This window comes from Martes martes (assembly GCF_963455335.1).
Source record: "Martes martes genome assembly, chromosome: 11".
Lineage (NCBI taxonomy): Eukaryota > Metazoa > Chordata > Mammalia > Carnivora > Mustelidae > Martes > Martes martes.
The window spans coordinates 79,322,373-79,343,717 of NC_137899.1; the positions used below are offsets into that span (position 1 = coordinate 79,322,373).

The window sequence follows — 21,345 nt, forward strand, 5'->3', positions numbered from 1 at the left end:
ACAGAGGAAAACCAGGTTTGACGTTACCATTAAAGTGTACCCTGGTGCTGGGCAGCGCAGACATTAGATGTCCTCAGCTCTAGTGATGTGTTTTGAAAGCAGCTTTCTGGCAGCACGTGGGTCAGGCTTAGAGCCGCACAAAGCGGGCTGTGGATACATGTATAGGATACAAAGTGTCTTCATTTCTCTAAATGCCTTTGATGACCTTCAAAGGGGAGGGGAGGTGGATCTGGTGTGTGAATTTCACACTCAGGAGTTCAACTATTTTGTAAATTGGGGGCTGCCTACTAGAGGCAGTGGTAAGAGGCAATGATTGTCTGAAAATGCTACTGAGAAAAACCTGTCAAATGGCATTATCTGTAACCTCTGGATAAATAAGTTTGCTGATTGAAACATTTCCCTGCTAGTAGTATTTTACAAAACATTAAAAACACTTTAATTTGTTTGACTATAAACAATTGCATTATTTCCTTATTCCCAGTCTGGATGATCATTGTTTTTGTTCTTAAAGAAACTCTTGATAGTTGTATTTAGAATAACAATAGGATTTAATTATACAAGTTAGATGCTATGACCATGTATATATTTGCAGCTTTATAATCATGTGACATCCCCCACCGGTGTTTTAGAAACACACTTTAACTTTCTGAAGTACCATCAGGACTGTTAGGTTTGGGGTTTTTTGTTTTGTTTTGTTTTTAATGATTTTTTTAAAGATTTTATTAATTTATTTGACAGAAATCACAAGTAGGAAGAGAGGCAGGCGGGGGGGGGGCTGGTGGGGGGGGCAGGCTCCCCGCTGAGCAGAGAGCCCGATATGGGGCTCCATCCCTGGACCCTGGGATCGTGAGGTGAGCCAAAGGCAGAGGGTTTAGCCCACTGAGCCACCCCGGTGCCCCAGTAGGTTTGGGTTTAAAATGAGGAACCAGAAAAGCTTTCCATCAAAATATTGATTGATAGGCAATTGGATGATACTTGTCGCATCATGTCCCAAAGGCCACTAAAGACTGCAGAGATCCACCCGTTTGGAGTCAGTCTGTGACCCAGAGCACTGTAATCCACTTAGCTGACTTGCAGAAGAAAAATTCAAATCCCATCTCCAGGAACCCTGAATACTCCTCAGGACAAGCTCTTCTGAAGGAAAGTTGGCTTGAAAGTCTTTTTTTTTTTTTTCCCCAATTTCAGTCTCAGAATAGACCAGATGTGATAAGTCATAACATTTCTTGGAGTAGGGTGATGGGGTATCCTGAGAAGGACAAATGCTTGTGGCACAGCATGAAAGGGGGACATGGCGGGGGGTGGGGGACACCAGAGACTCATTTCCTTTAAAATAGAAAATAATAGCAGACACTTAGATAGTGCTTACTCTATACCAGGCATTGTTTCCACTAACTTCTATGTATTCCTCAGAATCTGGGCCTTCTGCCACTACATAATATTGTGCCTCATGCAGCAGCAAGATTGTCACGCACTGAGTTTACAGTACCCCATTTAAAGAGTTTGGGGCATTTGTAAATATAATGAAAATTATGGCATGTTCCTTCAGGGTTTGGCTGTACTAACTTGGTTGAAGAACAGTAGTGAAGTGATAGAAGAACTGAGAGCTTAGAATTCACCATGAAATAGAATTAAAAGACATTGCCTCTTGATTTCTAAGCTCAGAGTGATTTAAATTCCCTGCTATTTTAGGTCCCAGTGTGGTTAACAGTTGGATTTTGCAGGAGCTTAACAATCATTCCAAAAAGGAAATGACTAGGGGTAAAGATCAAACTAATTTAGTGTGACATTAAGTAAATACTTACATCCTTTTTATTGTTGTGCTTACAGCCAATTGTTACATAAAGTGTCATTCTTAATACATGGATGAAACTTACCATTGGTAATGATTTACATTCATATCTGAAACAAAACCGCTAGAGGTGATTTGCATGATTAAAAAAATCCACTCGGAACAAAATCAGGCTCGAGAAAGCAGCCTCTCCCACTGATTGCAAAGGAAAGTAATAATAAATGTGGACTAAGTCAACACAAACTGCAGTTTTCGTATGTGACTTTTTAATTTGCAGAGTAAGTGAAAGCATCTGATGGATGTGCGAGACTGGAAAAGCGGAACGAGTTGGGGGGCATAGAGCTGCCCAGTTCCCTCTGTCCCCTCGCTGTTCTGAACCCTCGGGCAGGCTCACCTCCATACTTCTATGGAAAGCCAAGGAGCCTTTCCCTTTGCATGCTAGTAACAATCAAACCCTCATAGCCATGCCCATATCCACTCGGTCATGTATAGCTACGAAGGAAGGGTGGCCTCTTGTACCCCCAGTTATTCTTGGACAAAAGAGAAATGTCACCCAACTTAACTGCTCATTTAAATACACCTCGAACTCTTCATTAACTAAAGAAGGGGGTAAATATACAAAATGTAAGTCAGTCATCACCTTTGTTTCTGGTACGCAATCCCTATTTTTCTTCTTTTTTTTTTTAGTGGGTTTTTGGGTAAGTTGTGTCATTTTTTTCCCTCCAGCTCTACCGAGATATAACGGACACGTAACATTGTGTAAGTTTAATGTCCTATCCACGGAGGTTGCTTCATCTCAAGCTCCCGGGCACACAACCAACGTGTATTCCGTATGGGCTTATACGAGGCAAGCCTGCAAGATGGAAAAACTGAAAAAGCGAATGTGGTAACGTCTCTTTAACATGGCCCCTATTTAATGGGTAGGGGCAGAGAAATTTTACAAGCTGAAAGATAAATTTCACCACTCAGTAAGAGAAGTTCTCTCCTTTTGCTGGCTTGAACACTTTTTCTTTCCCGGGATGCCCACTTCATCATTTCTTGAAAAACTAAACTTTGTCGACAGAGAACTACAATCTCCAATTTGCAATGGTCGCAACTGCAGTTGTGTTCATGTCCGACACACCCAGTGCTATAGAATTAGAGGGAACCTCCCCCAAACGGCCTATTTCCCTGACATAAGTTTAACATGCATGCCCGTGTAAGGTGTCAACAGTTCACTCCTGGGACAAAAGTTTCAGATTTCTATAGAAGTACAAGCTTCTTTTTACTGAAGGTAAACCTATGGTCCTCTCCCTCAGGGACAACAGAAAGCCACGTCAGGCGGGCTGCTCTCCCCTGGGCCCACAGCTTGCCCTCACACCTGCCTCACAGCTGCCTCTCCCACTTCTGCCACTCGGGGCATCCCCGCAGAACCGCGACTCTCAGGCACCACCACCTTGACCACCAACCCTACTCTTAACCATAGCGGTCAGCATCACTTGCCTCAGGATCTCTGCTCTGCTCAGAGCTCAGACTAGCAAGACATTATCCTCGAGGCTCCTTTCTGTGCTGGACAAATAAAGCCCACGGCACTTCTCTAATCAGGCCCGCAGTACTCGTGGGTAGGCAGAAGCTAAACATTTTTGGAAGCTGAAACTTAAAATATTTGAAAAGATTTCTATGTTAAAATGAACATCTGTGAATGATAAACTGAAAAATTCGCATGAAGTTTTAGGATGAGAGAACCTCTGAGGCTCAGACTGGGCTCTTAGCTAAAACCTGATTTCCAGAAGCGGGCATTTCCTCCCCTCAGCTGTGAGGGCTCTACCTACAGAAAACAGAGCGATCCCGTCCGACCTTCTGCTGCAGACAGTGAGGCTGAGACTCGGCAGGGAATTCACCGGCTCTGCTGAATCGGGCTTGTCCACCTGAGCAGGCCAGATCCAGGCAGAGCAGCACCAGAAGGCACAAGGCATTGCCGAAAATCGGTTGGAAAGTCAAATGTATAAAGTTCAAATGATGAATCTACTGTTATAAGCGAAGCGTAGGTCTCAGAAAGCAAAACACATTTCAAAATCCATTCAAGAAGGTCTTGCCCACACCCCTCCCCCTGCAGCGGGGACAGCTAGTGCAACTCTATCATGTGCTTAGTCGAACTGCCCGCTGCCTGGAGAACCACAAAAGCCCGAATTCTGCGTATGAAAAGGAGTCCGGTGTCGGCGCGGACTGAGTGGAAGAGCAGGTGTACACAGTCAGCGGCTTGGGGCCCGGAGAACCTCAGGTGAGGAGCGGCACCCCCGTCGCCGCCTTCCTGTCCAAGGCATTCAATGGCTCCGTTTTGGGCTTGGTGTCTTCGTCCATTCGGGTTGCTGTAACAAACCACCACAGACTGGGGGGCCTATAAACAACAGAAATTCAGTCCTCACAGTTCTAGAAGCTGTTTAGTCCCAGATCAAGGTGCTCAGACATTTAGGGTCTGGTAAAGGCCTGCTTCTTGGTTCCTGTGTTTTCTCGCTGTGTCCTCACATGGCAGAAGGGGTCAGGACGCTCTCTGGGGTTTCTTGGATGAGGGCTCTACCCTCAGTGAGGGATCTACCCTTCCGACCTAATCTCCTCCCAAAGGCCCCACCTCCAAACACCACCGCACTGGAGACTGGGTTTCAACACAGGGGTGCTGGGAGGACACAAACATGAAGACCGTAGCATTTGGTAGGATGGGGTTGGGAAGCTGAAGCCTGGCCTAACTTTTCTCCTTGACTGAAACTTGACCAGCCTTCAAGAGACAGAGTCAGTCATAACAGCCATGCTAGCAGTTACATTTCTTGAGTGCGCGCAGGCACCACGAACACGTGCCAGCATCCGTAACTCACAGTCGAGGCGGCGGACCGTCTCCCGTTCCTCGCGCAGTCAGCAACGAAGGAGAGACACGTACTCACGCAAGTGTGACTGTTACCCAGTATACTACACTGTCTCCATTACAGAATTCACTCCTCTTTAAGGTTTTAGGCCCCTTTTCTCGCTGGCGATCCAGTAAGATAAATATGGGCTGATTACTTGAAACACTAGGAACATGCAGCTCCTAGTTCTAAGACCAAGAGCCAGCCACGTGCCCCAAACAGTTAGTTTAGTAATGGCAGCAAGTTGTACCTGTGAACTAGCTGTTCTGGGAAGGTGGTCTTCTCCGTAGTAAGTTTGCTTATAAACTGCCCATAAAACAAGGCAAGAGGAACTTTTCTTCTATCTCTAACTGAAGGGCCAGCAAGTCCCTTTTCCTTTCTAGAAGAGATATCCTCGTATTGAAAGCCTTTCCTCCTTAACAGAGTGGCCCCCCAGTGGCCTGCACCCTCGCTGGATTGCAGGAAGTTTCTGGTGGATGAGGTCTCAGGTTCCAGGATGGCCTTCCCCACACTCCCCCAGGCCACCTCGCAGCAGACTGCCCCTCCCAAGCCAGGCCTGCCTGATTTTTGCTCTAGCTAGCTTTGACTTGACAGGAACCTCAAGAAAGGGGCTGTGGGAGAGGAGACACCAGCAGTAGGACGGGAGTAGTGAAATTGAGGGAGCTTGAGGGGCACGGGGATTGACTAGCTATTGCAACGTGACAATCAAAAACCAAGCATGTGGTAGAAAAATCATCCTAGGTAGAGGCACCAAAAGAATTGAGGGGTGCTTTAGAAAAGGTAAAATCGGGTACTTTTTCCTGTTAATCTACATGTACCTGCTGCTGTCCAAGGCCTTATTAAAGAGGTTAAGTGACAAATCTCTTCCCCAATCAATACAAGTAATTTTTTCCTCTCATACTCATTTCAGAAAGTATTCTAAATGCATTTCTACTTTTTTTGTTAATTTTTTTATTAACATATAATGTATTATTTGTTTCAGGGGTACAGGTCTGTGATTCATCAGTCTTACACAATTCACAGCACTCACCATGGCACATACCCTCCCCATTGTCCATAACCCAACCACCTGCATTTCTACTCTTAATATTCTAACTGAACACAACACATTTCTCATTCCTTCACTTAAAAATGGGGTATGTCAACTGAATTGAAATTATCATCTCTTTTGGGGGCTTTAAATTATAATTTGTAAAAACTGTTTTAGTATAAATTCAATACAAGCTAAATGCTTTGAGCTTCACCTGGCATAAAATAATAAAACATTAGCTGATCCATTTCAAAGCAAATACAAAATGTAGACAGACCATGATAAATTTTACTTTAATCAAATTAAAGTCAGGAATATAAAGACTCTGGCTCAATTTTTCTTTAATTTTCCAAATATCACTTATTTTCCTACTGTCTTAGCTTAATTTTAATAGGCATACTATGATACACTTGTTCCAGAAAAAAAAAGTGTGATTATAAATAAAAAATATCCATCCAAAAATCCTTATATGCCATTGAGTATACCAAAATGTCAATGCCAAATTTCTGATTTTAATAAAGAAATTTCTTAACATGAAAGGAACATTGTTTCATTTATAATGTGGATTTTTAAAAGATATCTGAACATGAAATGTAGTAAAATTATTGCTTCCAAAGTTGGCACAACCTGTACAAGACAGAACTGAAACAAAAGCAAACTGCACCAAAGCCGCCACAGACTCCGTCTCCGTCCCTCCTTCTGACAGTTAGTACAGCTTCGCAAATCTACCTTAAAAGGGATGTCTTGCTGTCTGGATACTTAAAGTCTATACATATCAAGATAGATCCTGAGGATATTAGTGTGTGTAGCCCCAGGACTGTCTTCAATTTTCCACGTGAAGCAGTATGATAAATGCGTGACCAACATTAATGGGAAGTTCGGGAGGCATATTACTGTGACACACAATACAAAACAATTCACAATGCAAAAACCAAGAGTATTTTCATTATTTAAAAAAAAATTGCAAAAAACATTTATTTCACCATACCTGGATCTGGAAAATAGCTATTCTTTTAGTTTACAGAATCTAGGGAAGCATTTTAAATGTCAAAATACACATGCTGAATGTGACTTAGCATATAAGCACCAGAGATCTGAAAAGTTTACAAAAATTCTTTAAATGTGTAAGGTGCATTTATTCTTGAATTACATTCAGTTTGAGAGAAGAACCAGTACCCCAAAGTTCATTAATATTTAAGAAACAGCTGAATAGCTTCCAAGTTGGTTGACAGCAAAACAAAAATACTGCCTTTAGTTTTTTTATACAAATCATCTAAAATTTAGATTCAAAATTTAAGTGCCGCCTTCTACTGTGAGTAGTTTGATCATTAGTTTATGTTCCGATTTAAGATACTTCATACACTCTAGGTATTTAATGCCCTAACACAAAAACAAAACAAAAACAAAGAAACTTGAGTCATTTAGTGAACATCTCAAGTGAATAAAATTTTATGTAGAAATCATCTGGACTCAAATAAAATTATTTTTAAATGTTATCAGTCCACGTAGTAATTAAGACTTCTCTAAATACGTCGTTACATCTTCAGGCAAAAATTGCTATTATGAAGTTAGACAGATACAGAATTATATTTCTTGGTTTACCATCAAAATAATGGTGACATTAAAGCATGCCTCTTTCCAAACCACTTGGTCAGTGCTGGTAACCATAAGGAAACACATGACAGCATTGCTCTAAACACAGCTGCGGCTGTCCTGAAGCCCCTGGTTAGGGTGCAGAAGGGTGGTGGCCCGCATCCCTGGCTCCGTGGGGCTGCCACCCCCAGCCTCGCTCTAAGCAGCTTCTGTGAGATCCAATCATTCATACTACTAACACAAAACCCAGAAAGCTACAGTCCTGAATACCACCTATATTTACGCACTTCCTTTTTTACTGTGTACATGAAAAAAAAAAATTCTGTTGTGCTTTTCACATATCTGATATAGGTTTTCATATCATTTTATTTCTAGGTTTTTTGGGAGGAGAAGAGAAAAACGAAGAAAAAAGGTACACTGGAGATCAGACTATAAAGTAACATTACACACACAACTAGCCAAGTATCTTTGGAATTTAAAAGATACTATCGTTAAAAGGCAACATATATATATATACATATATATATACTTGAATATGGGTGTGTGTGTACAATACACACACACACACACACACACACACACACGAAAACAAAGTCTCCTCCCTAAAATCCATATTATTCCCTAATAGGTTTTCATAGCAACCAGTATATATACCAATATATTTTTCACAATCTGTTCAGTTATCCACTGGGTATGCTTTTAGAATTAAAAGATGTCACTGTAGCAGTCTAACACCGTACTACTATCAGAGAAATGTGCTTCGAAATAGTTCAGTGATTTGCTCATTACGATGACTATTTACAGAGGCGTCTATTTACGTTAGCAATAAATAATCCCGATATCCAAAGAGATAAATGCTCATGCACACGCCGAGACGGCTGCATGCTCCCGTAGTATTTACACATAGCTCCTCGGTCACAGCTCGGCCATTAACGGGCAAAGTGCGTTTCCTTCAGTTTCCTCTGCATTAGTCTTGCTTCTGGGGGATGCAGCCTTCCATTTCGACAACTTCGGGCCACCCTTCATATTTGTTTGTGTCCTTATTGTTCTTTATGTGCTGTTGGGGTACAATAATAGTACACAGTTAAAAAAAAAAAAAACCACCTTTATGAACTGCTTCTCTACCACAACATACTGTACTCGTTTCAGTAACACTCCTATCAATGATGAGTTCCTGCAAGTTACTGTTCAAGAGAGTAAATGAGCAACCCCAGGGGCAAGGGAGACCGTCAAATACCAGCCAGCCGAAAGAACAAAACAGTGCAGAACTTTTCGGAAGGACCATTTGGTAGCCAAAAGGTAAAGTTTATAGTCTACTAAGTTCTAAAGTATTTCTAAACTTAACTGATTATACTACCAAAAGCTCGATTAAAATCTTTAATAATGAACACTTCCTAAACAGCTCATGATAAAAGCAATCATATGCCAATGCACGGTCATACAGGAAAAAATACTGCATGAAGAATAGGCCTATTTTTTAGTTTTGATTTAAAATATGCCATGATTATTTTAAATAACTGATGACCAAGAGCTTATGAAAAATACACGAACATATTTAACGGCTGCTTTGTCTAAGTTTCAAATAACTAGGATAGGAATATTCACTGTACAATTTCACACAATTTACTTTCGCCCATTAATTATGAAAGTCTAAGATACTAACCTGTTCAAAGGGGCTTTTGGTCTTGATGCCTTTCCCACCACAGAAGACCCAGTTGTCTCTAAAACCAAGATTAGTAATAGATGTACTTCCCAATTCAGCAATGAGCCGCCGTGCTTCATCATTGAGTCTTAAAGAAAGAGAGTACTACAATAAGCACAGAGCACTATATATTATCTAAGTAATACTGACTCACCAGTATATTAACATGTAACATGAGATGAGAAAATATCAGCTTAAATAAAAGAACATAAAAAAATACAGAATTTTTTTCAGAGCAACATTCCTGCTATTTGAATTCGCTAGTGAAAAAGACATGAAATCTAGCAACTAATTTTAAGTTTATTCTATGAAGAAATGCCTTTTAGATGTCTTTATTTTACAATAATTCACTTTCATCCATATCCACCAAATAAATAAGGGATACTGTAGTTAGCAGATGCCTACCTAGGTTAAATACAAGGTCTTAAGCAATCAGTATCTTCTTAAAATTAAAAATCACTTTGAATTTCTACTAATCCCTTTGTGAATTACATCTGAATAAAGGTAAATGCTGACAAAAATCTCGGTATTTGTTTCTAATACTATGGTTTCTTTAAAAGAAAATGAACCTTGAGAATAAGTATATAAATTACACCTCAGTGATAACTGTCGAGTGGTTATTTAATAAAAATGAACATTAACCACACAGCAGTTAAGTACCTGCCAAAGAGGAAGGGCAGTGGCAAAAGTCAAGTGGCAGGAAAACAGCTGAAAGTTGGCAGTAAGTAGTTTTGTGTGTGTGTGAGGGGGGCACCTGAGTGGCTCAGGTCATGATCCCGGAGGCCTGGGATCAAGCCCTGGTATTGGGCTCCCTGCTCAGTGCAGAGCCTGCTTCTCCCTCGCCCTCTGCCATTCCCTCTGCTTGTGCTTTCTGGCTCTGTCTCTCAGTCAAACAAATAAAATCTTTAAAAAATAAAAAAAGAAAGAAAGAGTTTTTGTGTAGGTTATTATTCTAATGCTGAGCATTCTCAATGTCCCCTGTCTCACGAAAAAGAAGAAATTCAGCCGATACATGCTAGCTGTGGAGGGGGGAAAAAGGCAATAAGGCCTCTGTATCTCCCAAAAGATGGCCCTTATACATCAGTTAGAGAGGTTATGTTTTGGTAAAAATCTGAGGCAAGCTAAGTTTTATATTTGCAAATAGCTGGGAGGGGAGTGGTCATTAAAACCAAATAGCACTCTCGTCAGTGAGGAAGGTCCTTTTTTATTTGACAGAGTTCTTCAAAACACCTCATGCTAGAATCAGTCAGCTCTTTTAATGTACTAATGAAAGAAACACTAGGTACTAGAGTGCTCTCTTAACTAACCTGAAGATGAACAAAATAATTTATATTTTAAAATAAAAAGTCATAGAACAAGAAAGAACTGCAAATATATTGGACTTCTACAACTGATGCAAACCACATACAGGGGCAGTAGAGCTATTTAAAAAAAATTTTTTTTTTAAATTTTAATTCCAGGGTAGTTAACATACAGTGTCCTGTTAGTTTCAGGTGTACAACACAGTGATTCTACAATTCCGTACAACACCCAGTGCTCATCACAAGTGCACTCCTTAATCCCCATTCCCCCACTCACCTCCCCTCTGGTAACCAGCAGTTTGATCTCTATAGTTAAGAGGCTGTTTCTTGGTTTGGCTCTTCCTCTTTTTCCTTTACTTGTTTTGTTTCTTAAGTGCCACATGAGTGAAATCATATGGCATGTGTCTGTCTTTATTGACTGACCTCAGTTAGCATTCTATTCTCTAGCTCGATCTACGTCGTTGCAAGTGGCAAGATTCCATTCTACTTTAAGGCTGAGTAATATTCCTGTGTGTGTGTGCGTGTGTGCGTGTGTGTACACACACACATATATATACATACACACCACATCTTTGTTATCCATTGACGGACACTTGGGCTGCTTCTGTGTCTCGGCTGTTGTAAATAATGCCAAAGTAAACACAGGTGCTTGTACCCCCTCTGAATTAGTATTTTGGGGGGTAAACACTCAGCAGTGGAGCTGTTTTAACCACAGCCTGGGCACTGCTGTCCTCCTGCAGAAAGTTCATTAGAATCCCTGAGAAAAATCACCTATAACCCTAGAATATTTTGACTTTCAGACCCAAATCTATATCAAGGGATGCACTTATAACCTGGTGAAGTAAAAACAAATGAAGTAACTGTGTAAAGAAACCCTGGAGTCTGGCCTGAGACTCATGGCCGTGTGCCTCCAGCTTGCCCCCCGAGGTCCCGCTCCTGTGCCTGCCTCCGTCAATCAGCCGTCACTTCGTACTTGTTTGCTCACGTGATAAAGGAACACGTGTATTGGAGGGACACTACCTGAAGGCCGTGCCTGAACCCTGGCTTCTTGTCTGCATATGAGGTTAGGACGCTGTGGGTCTGGAAGACTGTCAAATCCCCCCTTCCGTCTGTGGGGCTTGACTCACATTTACATCTCAGAAAAACCACAGACTGGCGCCTCGTGGGCTCTTAGGGTTGCTCATAGATGGCTGAACTTGAAGTTCACAAACGCCCAGGGGCTGCTTTGTATGCAAAAACCGCTTACAAAGCAGGTGGTTTCTCCCAGGGCAGGCCTGGCTCCCTGCAAAAAGTATGAATAAAATCTTCCTTATCTATGACTTTTACATCAATTAAGAAATATATTGAGGGGCAATCACTTTTACTTCTGTACTTCTGAATTTCAGAACTGATCACTTTGATCTACATGAATAAACAAAGCCAGGTTAGCCAGAGATCTAGACACAACTTGAAAATTGCACTTCGACTCCCTCCGTTCATCTCTTTCCTTCCTTTTCCTGTCCCGGGAGAACGCCCGTAGGCCCTGCGCAGAAAAGGGGAACATAGCGGTCTGCGATGGCTGTCTTTAGGAAGTCCCAGCAGCAAGATGGGCCGTGGCTGGCAGCTAGCAGCCTGGATTTGGGGAGGGCTCCCCCATTCCCAGAACTGATCAGAATGGGTCACGGCGCTGCACAAGGAAGGCAGTTTATGCCGGGGAGGCTGGCATCTGGGGATGTGTGTGGCGGAGGCTGCCTCTGTGAGCCAGTTACAAATCCGGGCATGGAGTCCTTGAGACGCTTTCCCACTACAGAGACTTCACAGTGCTGTCACCATCTGCTGTGGGAGGAATGGAGCATCTCCTGTGTGACTCCGCTTGGAGAGGACTCTGGGAAACTAGAGTCTGGTTCCCTCCAGACTTTGCTCAGCCCAGTTTCCCCTTTGCTAATTTTGCTTTGTATCTTTTTGTTGTAACAAGTAGTAGCCACGAGGTGAGCAGGGCTGCATGCTGGCTCCTGAGAGTCCAGCAAATCATCAGACCTCGGGGTGGTCTCGGGCACCCTGGCCACAGGTCCCTACATATATCTAACTACAGCTGTATAACACCGTACGTTTCTCAATAATTTCTAAAGTTCTCTGCTCTGCCTATGTAGACTTTAGAGTATTTCATTATTTGTTTCTGAAATCTTTTATTTAAGTAGAAGACAATTTCATGTTTCAAAAAGAAGTTAAAAATCACGCAACACAGCCAATATTTTCTGCACTGATTCAATACATACTAGGTATCAAAATGTCCCATTTCTTTAAAAGCCAGAGTAACAAATGTATGCATGGTGTAAATTTTAAATAAAATTTTAAAGATACAAGCTTTTATTCTATATAGGAGCACTTTGAGTTTGTTATATAAACTTTAATCTCCAGTAATGGTCTTAACTAGCTGAGATGCTGGGGCACCTGGGTGACTCAGTTGGTTAAACGTCAGACCTGATTTCAGCTTAGGTCATGATCTCAGGGTCACGAGATCAAGCTGGGCTCTCTCTGTCCCTCAGCAACCCCCAGTTTGTGCTCTATCTCTAAATAAATAAACAGATAGATAGATTAAAATGCTATTAAAAAATAAAATGCTATTAAAAATTAGCTAAGATGCTGAAAAATTTTACTGAATAAATTATTTTATTTTAGTTAAGAATTTTCTTTAAAATGAATCAAAAATTATCATGTCACAAACAAGACGGCAGACAGAGAGAGGGACCAAGTTTTCCTAGAAGAGATTCTAAAGCTGCACAGAGATAATCGAAAGTAGCAATGGAGGAAGAGGGAATGGGACCGGGGCGACTCAGAGGTCTGCTTCCCTCTTTGCTGAAGAAGGAGGAGCATCTGAGACCTCACAGTCACACCATCATACCAGGTCAATGCTCCCTTTCTGGAAAACAACATGGAGAATTAATATTCTGGGCCCCACTCTGATTAACAGGGAAGAACCACTTGGGAAGTAGAAGTGTGAAGAACTTCGGAAGAAAATCGCTGTATTACTTCAAGAGGTTGAAGAATAAGCAATGCTGGGCATAGGTGACCATGTAGCCTAGACTTGAAAGAGAGTGTATTATAAAAAGTTCCGATCAGAAGCTCTTTTGAGAATGGGATTCTTAAAAAACAAACGAACAAACAAAAAAACAATAATTTTCACTATATAATTTCTAACAATCCTGGCAAAGAAGAGGACAGGTTATAAATTAGGGCCACTACAGGAGTGTTCTGTGATGGGCTCAAACTCACAAGTGTCCAAAACTACAGGGTAAACCATATTACTAAGGAGGAAACGGAATGCTACTGCCAGGAAGGCTGGCAGATGAGACTCCTCGAACTCTTACAGGCCACACGAAGAATTTTTGCTAAGTGCAATCAATGAAGGGATCCACTGTTTCAAAAGAATGATATAATATGGAGATCAAAGCAAGCCTGCATTTTCCAAGGGAGGCAAACACTCTGATCGACATAAAAAGGGAAGAGTAGTTCAGGAATGTCTGTGTTAAGTGCTGTAAAGTAAACTGAAACCTCCAGGCCCACACACGTCACACAGTTAAATTCTAAGGAACTTTAATATACTCTTCAAGGTAGTGTCCGTTATTTTAGAAACATCATGGAAAATGAAGACGCTAAGTCATTAAAGTTAATTAAATATTCCAGTCTTCAAAAAAAGGAAAGGAAATTTTTAGAAACAATGAGTCAATAAAGCTACTTCCAATTATTGGCAAATTCTAGAATGGATTACAACAAGGAAAGCCTGTGAACAAAGAAAAGGGGGGAAGGAGGAGGAAAGAGAGGGGGTAGTGAGAAGGAGGGAGATATAAATCAAGCCAAGTTAAGGTCATGGAAGCTATATTAGCATCTGCACAGGTTTGTGGGCAGGAGATCAGGGCACTGTAATTAGCATAGCTCATGAATTTCAAGTGAGCATCTGAGAATCTCAGAAAACAACCTCTATGAAGAAAATAATGAAACAGCAGCTGGATGGTATGTCTATTAGGGTTCCCTGGCAGCTGTTTAAAAAACAGTTTCTGTAGTTGATTAATAGATGAATCCCTTGGGGGAGGCCCCTGGCAGGGTGGCATGCTGCCCCTGGTGGGTGAACATATTTATCAATGACTTTGATTTAGACACAAGAATGACTTTGGAGAAACTACAAAGCCTAGATCATGGAAATCTCACAGGACAAATGTCAGCATCATAACCTAATGGGCCAAAATCAGCAAAATTAAATTTAACAGGGATAACAAGGACAAGTGAATATAAAGTCATTCATTTAGATTAAACAAATCAAGTCCAGAATAGAGAGAAAGACCTGACTTGGCAGTGGTTAATTAAAAAAAAAAAAAAAAAAAAAAAAAAAATTTTGAGAGCAAGTGATCTGAGAGTTTAACTTAGCCAAAAATGGGATGTGACCTTTTAAAGAAAACTAATATAGTACTAGTCTGTATAAATATTCAAAAAGACATATCCCCAACACAGTAAAAGCTAGTATCTCCGCTGTACCCTGTACCGGCCTGACCCCATCAGGAACCCTGTATTTGACTGGGGCACTCATTTTAAGAGAGCTGATAATCAACCAGAGAACCAATGTCCAAAAAATGCAGCCACAAGAGTAAACCCACCTAGAAACTTAGCATGATAGAAGGTTACAAGAGCCCTGAGTACTGAGCAGGCAAAGGGAAAACCGAAAGACCAATGCTCTTTAGTTTCAAACAAGTAAATATCAAACAATTTGGGGAAGATACTTACTGTTCTATTCACCCAGGCTAAGACTACTCAGACTACCAGGGGGAATTCAGAGGGAGACCAACCCTGAGAACATAACAATGACTTAAGGATAGTTTTTTGCTTTGTTTTATTTCAAACAGAGAAATTATGAGATACTGGCACCCTTCAGAGGGGGTATCTGTAGAACAGTTCCTGGGAATTCTACCTGGGCTGGGGGGCCGGGGCCAAGGACTTTCAAGATTCTTTACTTCAGGACACCCACATTCAAACCCTTCACTTAGCCAGGAAGTGCACATGTCACAGAGTGCTGTCTCCAAAGGGAGGAATACAATAGCAAAATTTAGCTTGCTCATTCAAACTATCAAAATTCTTCATTAAATAAACAAAAACCAATTTATTTTAGAGGGGTCTAGGTAGAGAGTAGGCATCATTAGAGACCTGCACTCTTAAAATATGTTTTCTTAAGTATAGTTTTTTGGGTTTTTTTTTTTCCTGTTTTGTTTTTTAAATGGGCTTCCAAGGCTACCTGGGTGGCATAGTCAATTAAATATCCAACTACTGATTTGGGCTCAGGGTATGATCTTAATAGGGTCCTGAGATCCTAACCTTGAGTAGGGCTCTGCGCTCCGTGGGAAGTTAGCTTCTCTCTTCCTCCTTCGTTCCCTTCCCCTGCACACTCAGTTTCTCAAATAAATAAATAAATAAATAAATCTTAAAATAAAATAAAATGGGCTTCATTGTTAAAATCAAGAAATAATGGGATAAAGAAAGGTAAAGAGGTTTCCCTAGGGCCAAACTTCAGGGCCTTGCATTGTAAATCCCTGGAAGGTGCAAAATGCAACGTGCCATCTCCAAACTTATTCCCCCAGGACAGGTTCAGAGGACTGGGATCCCACCGGAACACACTTTGGGAAATGCTATGACAGAGACCAATCCCAGACATTCTCAGAAGTTCCCCATACAGGGGCACCTGGGTGGCTCAGTTGGTTAATTATCCGCCTTCAGCTTGGGTCATGATCCTGGGGTGATCGAGCCCTGCTTCAGGTTCCCTGCTCAGCAGGAGGTCTGCTTCTCCCTCTCCCTCTGCCTGCTGCTCTCCAGGCTTGTGCTGTCAAACAAATAAAATCTTAAAAAAAAAAAAAAAAAGTTCACAGTCCAGCCAAGGAGCTCATTGCAGACAGTAGTATCATTGCAGACTGGGATCATAGAGGGATAACTATGGAGAACCAATACCAACTCCCTGTCGGAGTTTAACTCTTCTGGGTACGGGCACCTGGGTGGCTCAACTGGTTACATGCCTGCCTTTGGCTCAGGCCCTGATTCTAGGGTTCTGGGATGAAGCCCCTCGTCGGGCTCCCTGCTGGCTAGGGAACCTGCTTCTCTTTCCTCTGCCCCTCCCCCTGCTCGTGCTCGTTCCTGCGAGCACATGTGTGCACTCTCTCTCTCTCACGAATAAATAAAATCTTTAAAAAAAAACTGGAATCGGGGCGCCTGGGTGGCTCAGTGGTTTAAGCCTCTGCCTTCGGCTCAGGTCATGATCCCAGCGTCCTGGGATCGAGCCCCGCATTGGGCTCTCTGCTCAGCAGGGAGCCTGCTTCCTCCCTTCTCTCTCTGCCTACTTGTGATCTGTCAAATAAATAAATAATCTTTAAAAAAAAAAAAAAAAACTGGAATCTTTTGGGTATAGGAGGGAGAACAAATATTCCTTATGAGGGGAAAATCCAGCAGTCTTATGTGAAGAAAAGTGCTAACACGTCAGATGAAGCAGAGCTTCTATTCCCATGTAAGACTGGGTGTTCCACAACGAAGGAATCATTTCAAACGTTTTCAAATGTTTCATAGTCAGATATCTGTCAAGGGGTACATTTATATTTTGTTGTATTTCACAGATGTAGATGGCCATTTATAAAGACTGCTTGTCCATTTTGGCATAAAGGACACGATACAATTTATTTCACCTGTGTTTGGAAGAAGGAAGTATTTGAAAAACAACTTCATGTGCCCCAAACTGGAAATGCACATGACTGAATGCATTTAACCACACAGTTGAATCATACACTGATACATACACAAGGGTAAACACACTGAGTTTAGATTTCTGTTTTTGCCTTTCAGGCTGAACATCTTCTGAGGCTGCTTTTGGTATCCAGGATGGGCACCAATAAATAGCAGTTAGAGAACAAACATCATCCTGCCTTAGTTCTTAGGTATGGCCACAATTTATTAGCAAAGAGAAACAGGCCTGAAGCCAAGCAGGTGTAATAATGAAATAACATGATGAAAAAGATGCCATGTGTGTCTGTCTATTCAGAAAAGTAGGGTTTCTAAAAATCTTAAAACCTCAAATTATACATGTAATATCCTATTCTATCAGCAAAAGCAAACATCAAGTTATTTGTTTTTTTGCTAAGGAGAGCCTAATTACATTCCGCTTAGTTCTATGTAGCTAAATGGCAATGGATGCAGGTACCAGTTTTCTTGATCTATGGATTTAACATATCCTTAGTTGATCCAGATGTAAGACATGTAAAAGAAAATATTCCAGCCTTAAAACAGTCACAAAGTAGGGGTGCCTCGGTGACTTAGTGGGTTAAGCCTCCGCCTTCGGCTCAGGTCATGATCTTGGGGTCCTGGGATTGAGCCCCACATTGGGCTCTCTGCTCAGCAGGGAGCCTGCTCCCCCCTCCCCCGCCACCTCCCTCTCTGCCTGCTTGTGATATCTCTCTCTCTCTCTCTGTGAAATAAATAAATAAAATCTAAAAAAAAAAACAAACAACTACCACCAAAAAAAAAAAAACAGTCACAAAGTAACCCTGTTTTCTTTTCTTTTTTTTAAGAATTTATTTATTTATTTTGAGAGAGAGAAAGTGTGTAAGCATGAGCGGAGAGAGGGACAGTGAGGGAGAAGCAGACTCCCCTCTGTGCAAGGAGCCCAATGCAGGACTCAAACCCAGGACACTCAGATCATGACCTGAGCCAAAGGAGGACACTCAACTGACTAAGCCACCCACGTACCCAGTAGCCCTGTTTTCTTAGTGCAAATCTGCAATAATGTAGTTACACATTACATACGTATAGAAAAAACTCAATAAATAGAAAGACATGCCATATTCTGAGGTGGAATTTCAAGCCTTTTCAATTAAAATCTGTAAAGGATGTCTTTTATTCTTGTTAAAAGTATCATACTTTTCATCTGGATAAAATGTCACAGAAGGGATTTGAGAAATGCTATTAAAGGGGTCTGAGCTACCCCAGAAAGGTAGTACACTTAATTTTTATAAAAGAGTTAATAAAAAATTGTAATAGTGTCTTATTGGGGCAGGAAGAAGTAGATGAACAGAACAGAACTTCTAAAAACAAAGTCAATTCCACATAAAAATGGGCATTGTAAGTCACTGGGAAATAATACATTTTTTTAAAATACATGAAAATAGTGAAGTCACTGGAAGAAGAAAATCTACTAAGTATTTAATTTAGAAATGGGAAAATACTTCTCAAGTATAAAAGCAGAAGAAACTTGAAATGAAAAATCCATACACTTGACTAACGAAGAATTAGTCTAAACTTGTAAAAGTCACAAAGCACCATAAATTAAAAAAAATAAACACACAAAAAAATGTATTTTCACATGAGAAATGGTTAATACCCTTAACATACCAAAGGCTCTTACACATCCATAGGAGTCAACCTAAATGGTCAAAAGACACTTTACAAGAAAAAGAGCCAAAAACACTTGTGGAAAAAAAAAAAAATGCAATCTCATCAATAACCAAAGAAAGGCACATTAACAAAACCCCTTTCCAAAACTTCTTAAAAATAATCAGTGTCCTGGAACTTCTGAGAGACATGTTAAATTGGTACAAACTTTAGAAATTCTTTTTTAAAAACATACACATCCTTTAATTCAACACCTTACCTCAAAAAAATCTGTCTCAAGGAAATAAGGATGATTATTCAAAATTTTTAAGATAGTACATTTTTGCTAAGTATGAAAATTTGGAAATAGCCTGAGGGTCCAGCCGTAGGAATTTTATTAAATAAATTTTAAATCATGACTCATGCTTAAGAGTTATATGAGGCAGACATGAACAATTTTGTTATCAAAACTACTTAATGTTATGGGAAAATATTCACCACATAAATAAATCAAAAATGCTATAACTACTAGCATTCCAAATGTTTAAGATGAAGAAAATATGTATATTAAGAAAACTAGAGATGGAAACTAAATTATCAGTGGTTATCACTGAATAGATGAATTTATAACTTGTTTTTCTTTGTGCTTTTCTGTATTTTCCAAATTTTACAACATATACACTTTTAAAAAAAAAGTTATAAATTAGCATTTACTAAACATTATGAAAAACATATCACACTTATTCTTTCACAGTGAACTCCACTTCTAGGAACTTACCCTAAGGACATAATCAAAAGTACAAAAGCACTTATGGAAAAGGATGTTTATCAAAATGTTATTTGTAATACAAAAAAATGTGGCAATAATAGGGAAATTTTAGATAAAGGTGGGGACATATGATCAACTGTTGGTAGGTCATGAAAAATGCCACTAGTAGAAGAATATTAACATTAGAGAAAACAATTCAAGGTTGTTAAAAACAGAAAAGAGTGTAACAAACTTGAGGTATGTGGATCTAATCTTACGGCAATGTATGTCCGACAAACATACAGAAAGAAGGAAGCAGATAAAAAAGGTTAATAGTGTTTATTTGGAATTTGATTACTTTGCTCTATTTTATAATTTTTTTCATTGAAAATGTAATGCTTTTATAATTAATTACAGTTCCAAAAATAATATAAATTTTTAAGTTTACGTACTTGGTTGCTCCATCATCGTAAGTTCCCATTAAGACTATTGTTCCATCTTGTATGGACTTCAGAAACTCAATAAATGGGGCCACATCTGAAGGAAAAAAGAAAGGATTGATGGCTTTGAGTTTTTGGTTTTGTTTTGTTTTTTTTTTAGTGACTAGCCATCATGATAACCTCTTAAAAGTTAATATTAACTAAAATATAAAGCATTTGCAAATCAATAATTTCAAATGGAGAGTAACCAGAAGGGAGATAAATCTTATGAACAGGTTAAAAAATGAACTTTGTCCTTTAATAGGATCGATCCCACCATCAACTTAAAATTTCCCAACCCTGATTGATCCTGTATGTCTTTTGTACTGATATTCCAGGGGCTAAATGAAAAAACCACAGCAAAGTTGTATTAAAGCATGACTTAAAATTTGAAAAAAGAAACTTGAAGGGGGATGAGGGAGGAGGGCAGAAGAAAAGCTCACGGATTCTCGGAGCGTATGTAAAATTGTTTGTATGGGTACTTATCTAAGCAGAGGACACAGAGCTTTTATCTAATTCATAAAAGGTTCTGTAATTTCTTTAAAAATTATATAAATATATACACACACACAAAAATACATGCATACATACATGCACTCTGATTTAAGGGATCGTCTGGGCATATCTAATTACTGTAAACTAGGGGAAGGAATGAAGGTTGTATCTAATTATATGGCAAATACTACATTCATTACCTGCTTTGTCTAGTGCACCAAGATACACAAAAACATAAAAATAAACCACTTGGATGACAGCACATTGGTGATACCAGGGGGAGATCACGTAGTACCAACTGTTTTATGTCTTGAACTCTCCAATGTCAGGTCTCCATGTCATCCCCAAGTCTAACACTGCTTCAGAACTGGGTCGCTTCAAGCTTCAAATTTACTCAGTTTCTTTCCACAGCAAAAATTCCAAAGATGTTCTCTAACTGAATTCTAGTTTGTAATAACAGCATTTTCAATTCTGAGAAAATGTAACAAAGCAGCTAACAAATCACTTCTTTTTAAATGCAAAGATGGAAGTCAACCGCGGCTGTCTCTTCACTTGAAGAGACTTTTTGGCACAATTAACCTATCCGTGATGAAGCAACAGAGCTTCTGGTCATTTCAACAAAGGTTTTGCAAGACTGTCTCCAGGTTTCCAGTGTTTCCTAATAAGTGTTGGTAGGGCCAATTATGCCATTAGAATCTAAAATTGATGGCAGCATCTAAAGTTTATAACAGCTTTTGACAGGTATGAAAAGTCTTCCTAACTTATTTAAAAAATAAAGAAAACACTGCATCTATTACAAGCTGAAGAAGTATTAGAAAAGCTGAATGGTCTGAAAACTTAACATAAATTTCAAGAAGACTACCAGTTACTGGCTCCTAGGGAATGCATAAAGGGGCTGGAAACAGGGAGGTGCAGAGCTCAGCTTCATGTTGAGAAATATCCTGAACCAGCAACTTAGAAAA

The 21,345-nt window shown here is 40.1% G+C and overlaps 1 protein-coding gene across 1 annotated transcript in view; it reads right to left on the reverse strand.

The window, feature by feature from the left end:
* Window positions 1–5,969: 5,969 nt before the first annotated feature.
* The window catches only part of FAM3C (FAM3 metabolism regulating signaling molecule C), a 53,318-nt gene continuing 37,942 nt past the window's right edge, over window positions 5,970–21,345 (reverse strand). The window contains exons 8-10 of the mRNA XM_080818529.1: window positions 19,862–19,946; window positions 8,952–9,078; window positions 5,970–8,345 (exon numbers count right to left, since the gene is read on the reverse strand). Coding sequence (XP_080674655.1) covers window positions 8,256–8,345; window positions 8,952–9,078; window positions 19,862–19,946 — 302 coding nt within the window. The 3' untranslated portion in view covers window positions 5,970–8,255. The remainder of the gene's footprint in view (window positions 8,346–8,951; window positions 9,079–19,861; window positions 19,947–21,345) is intronic.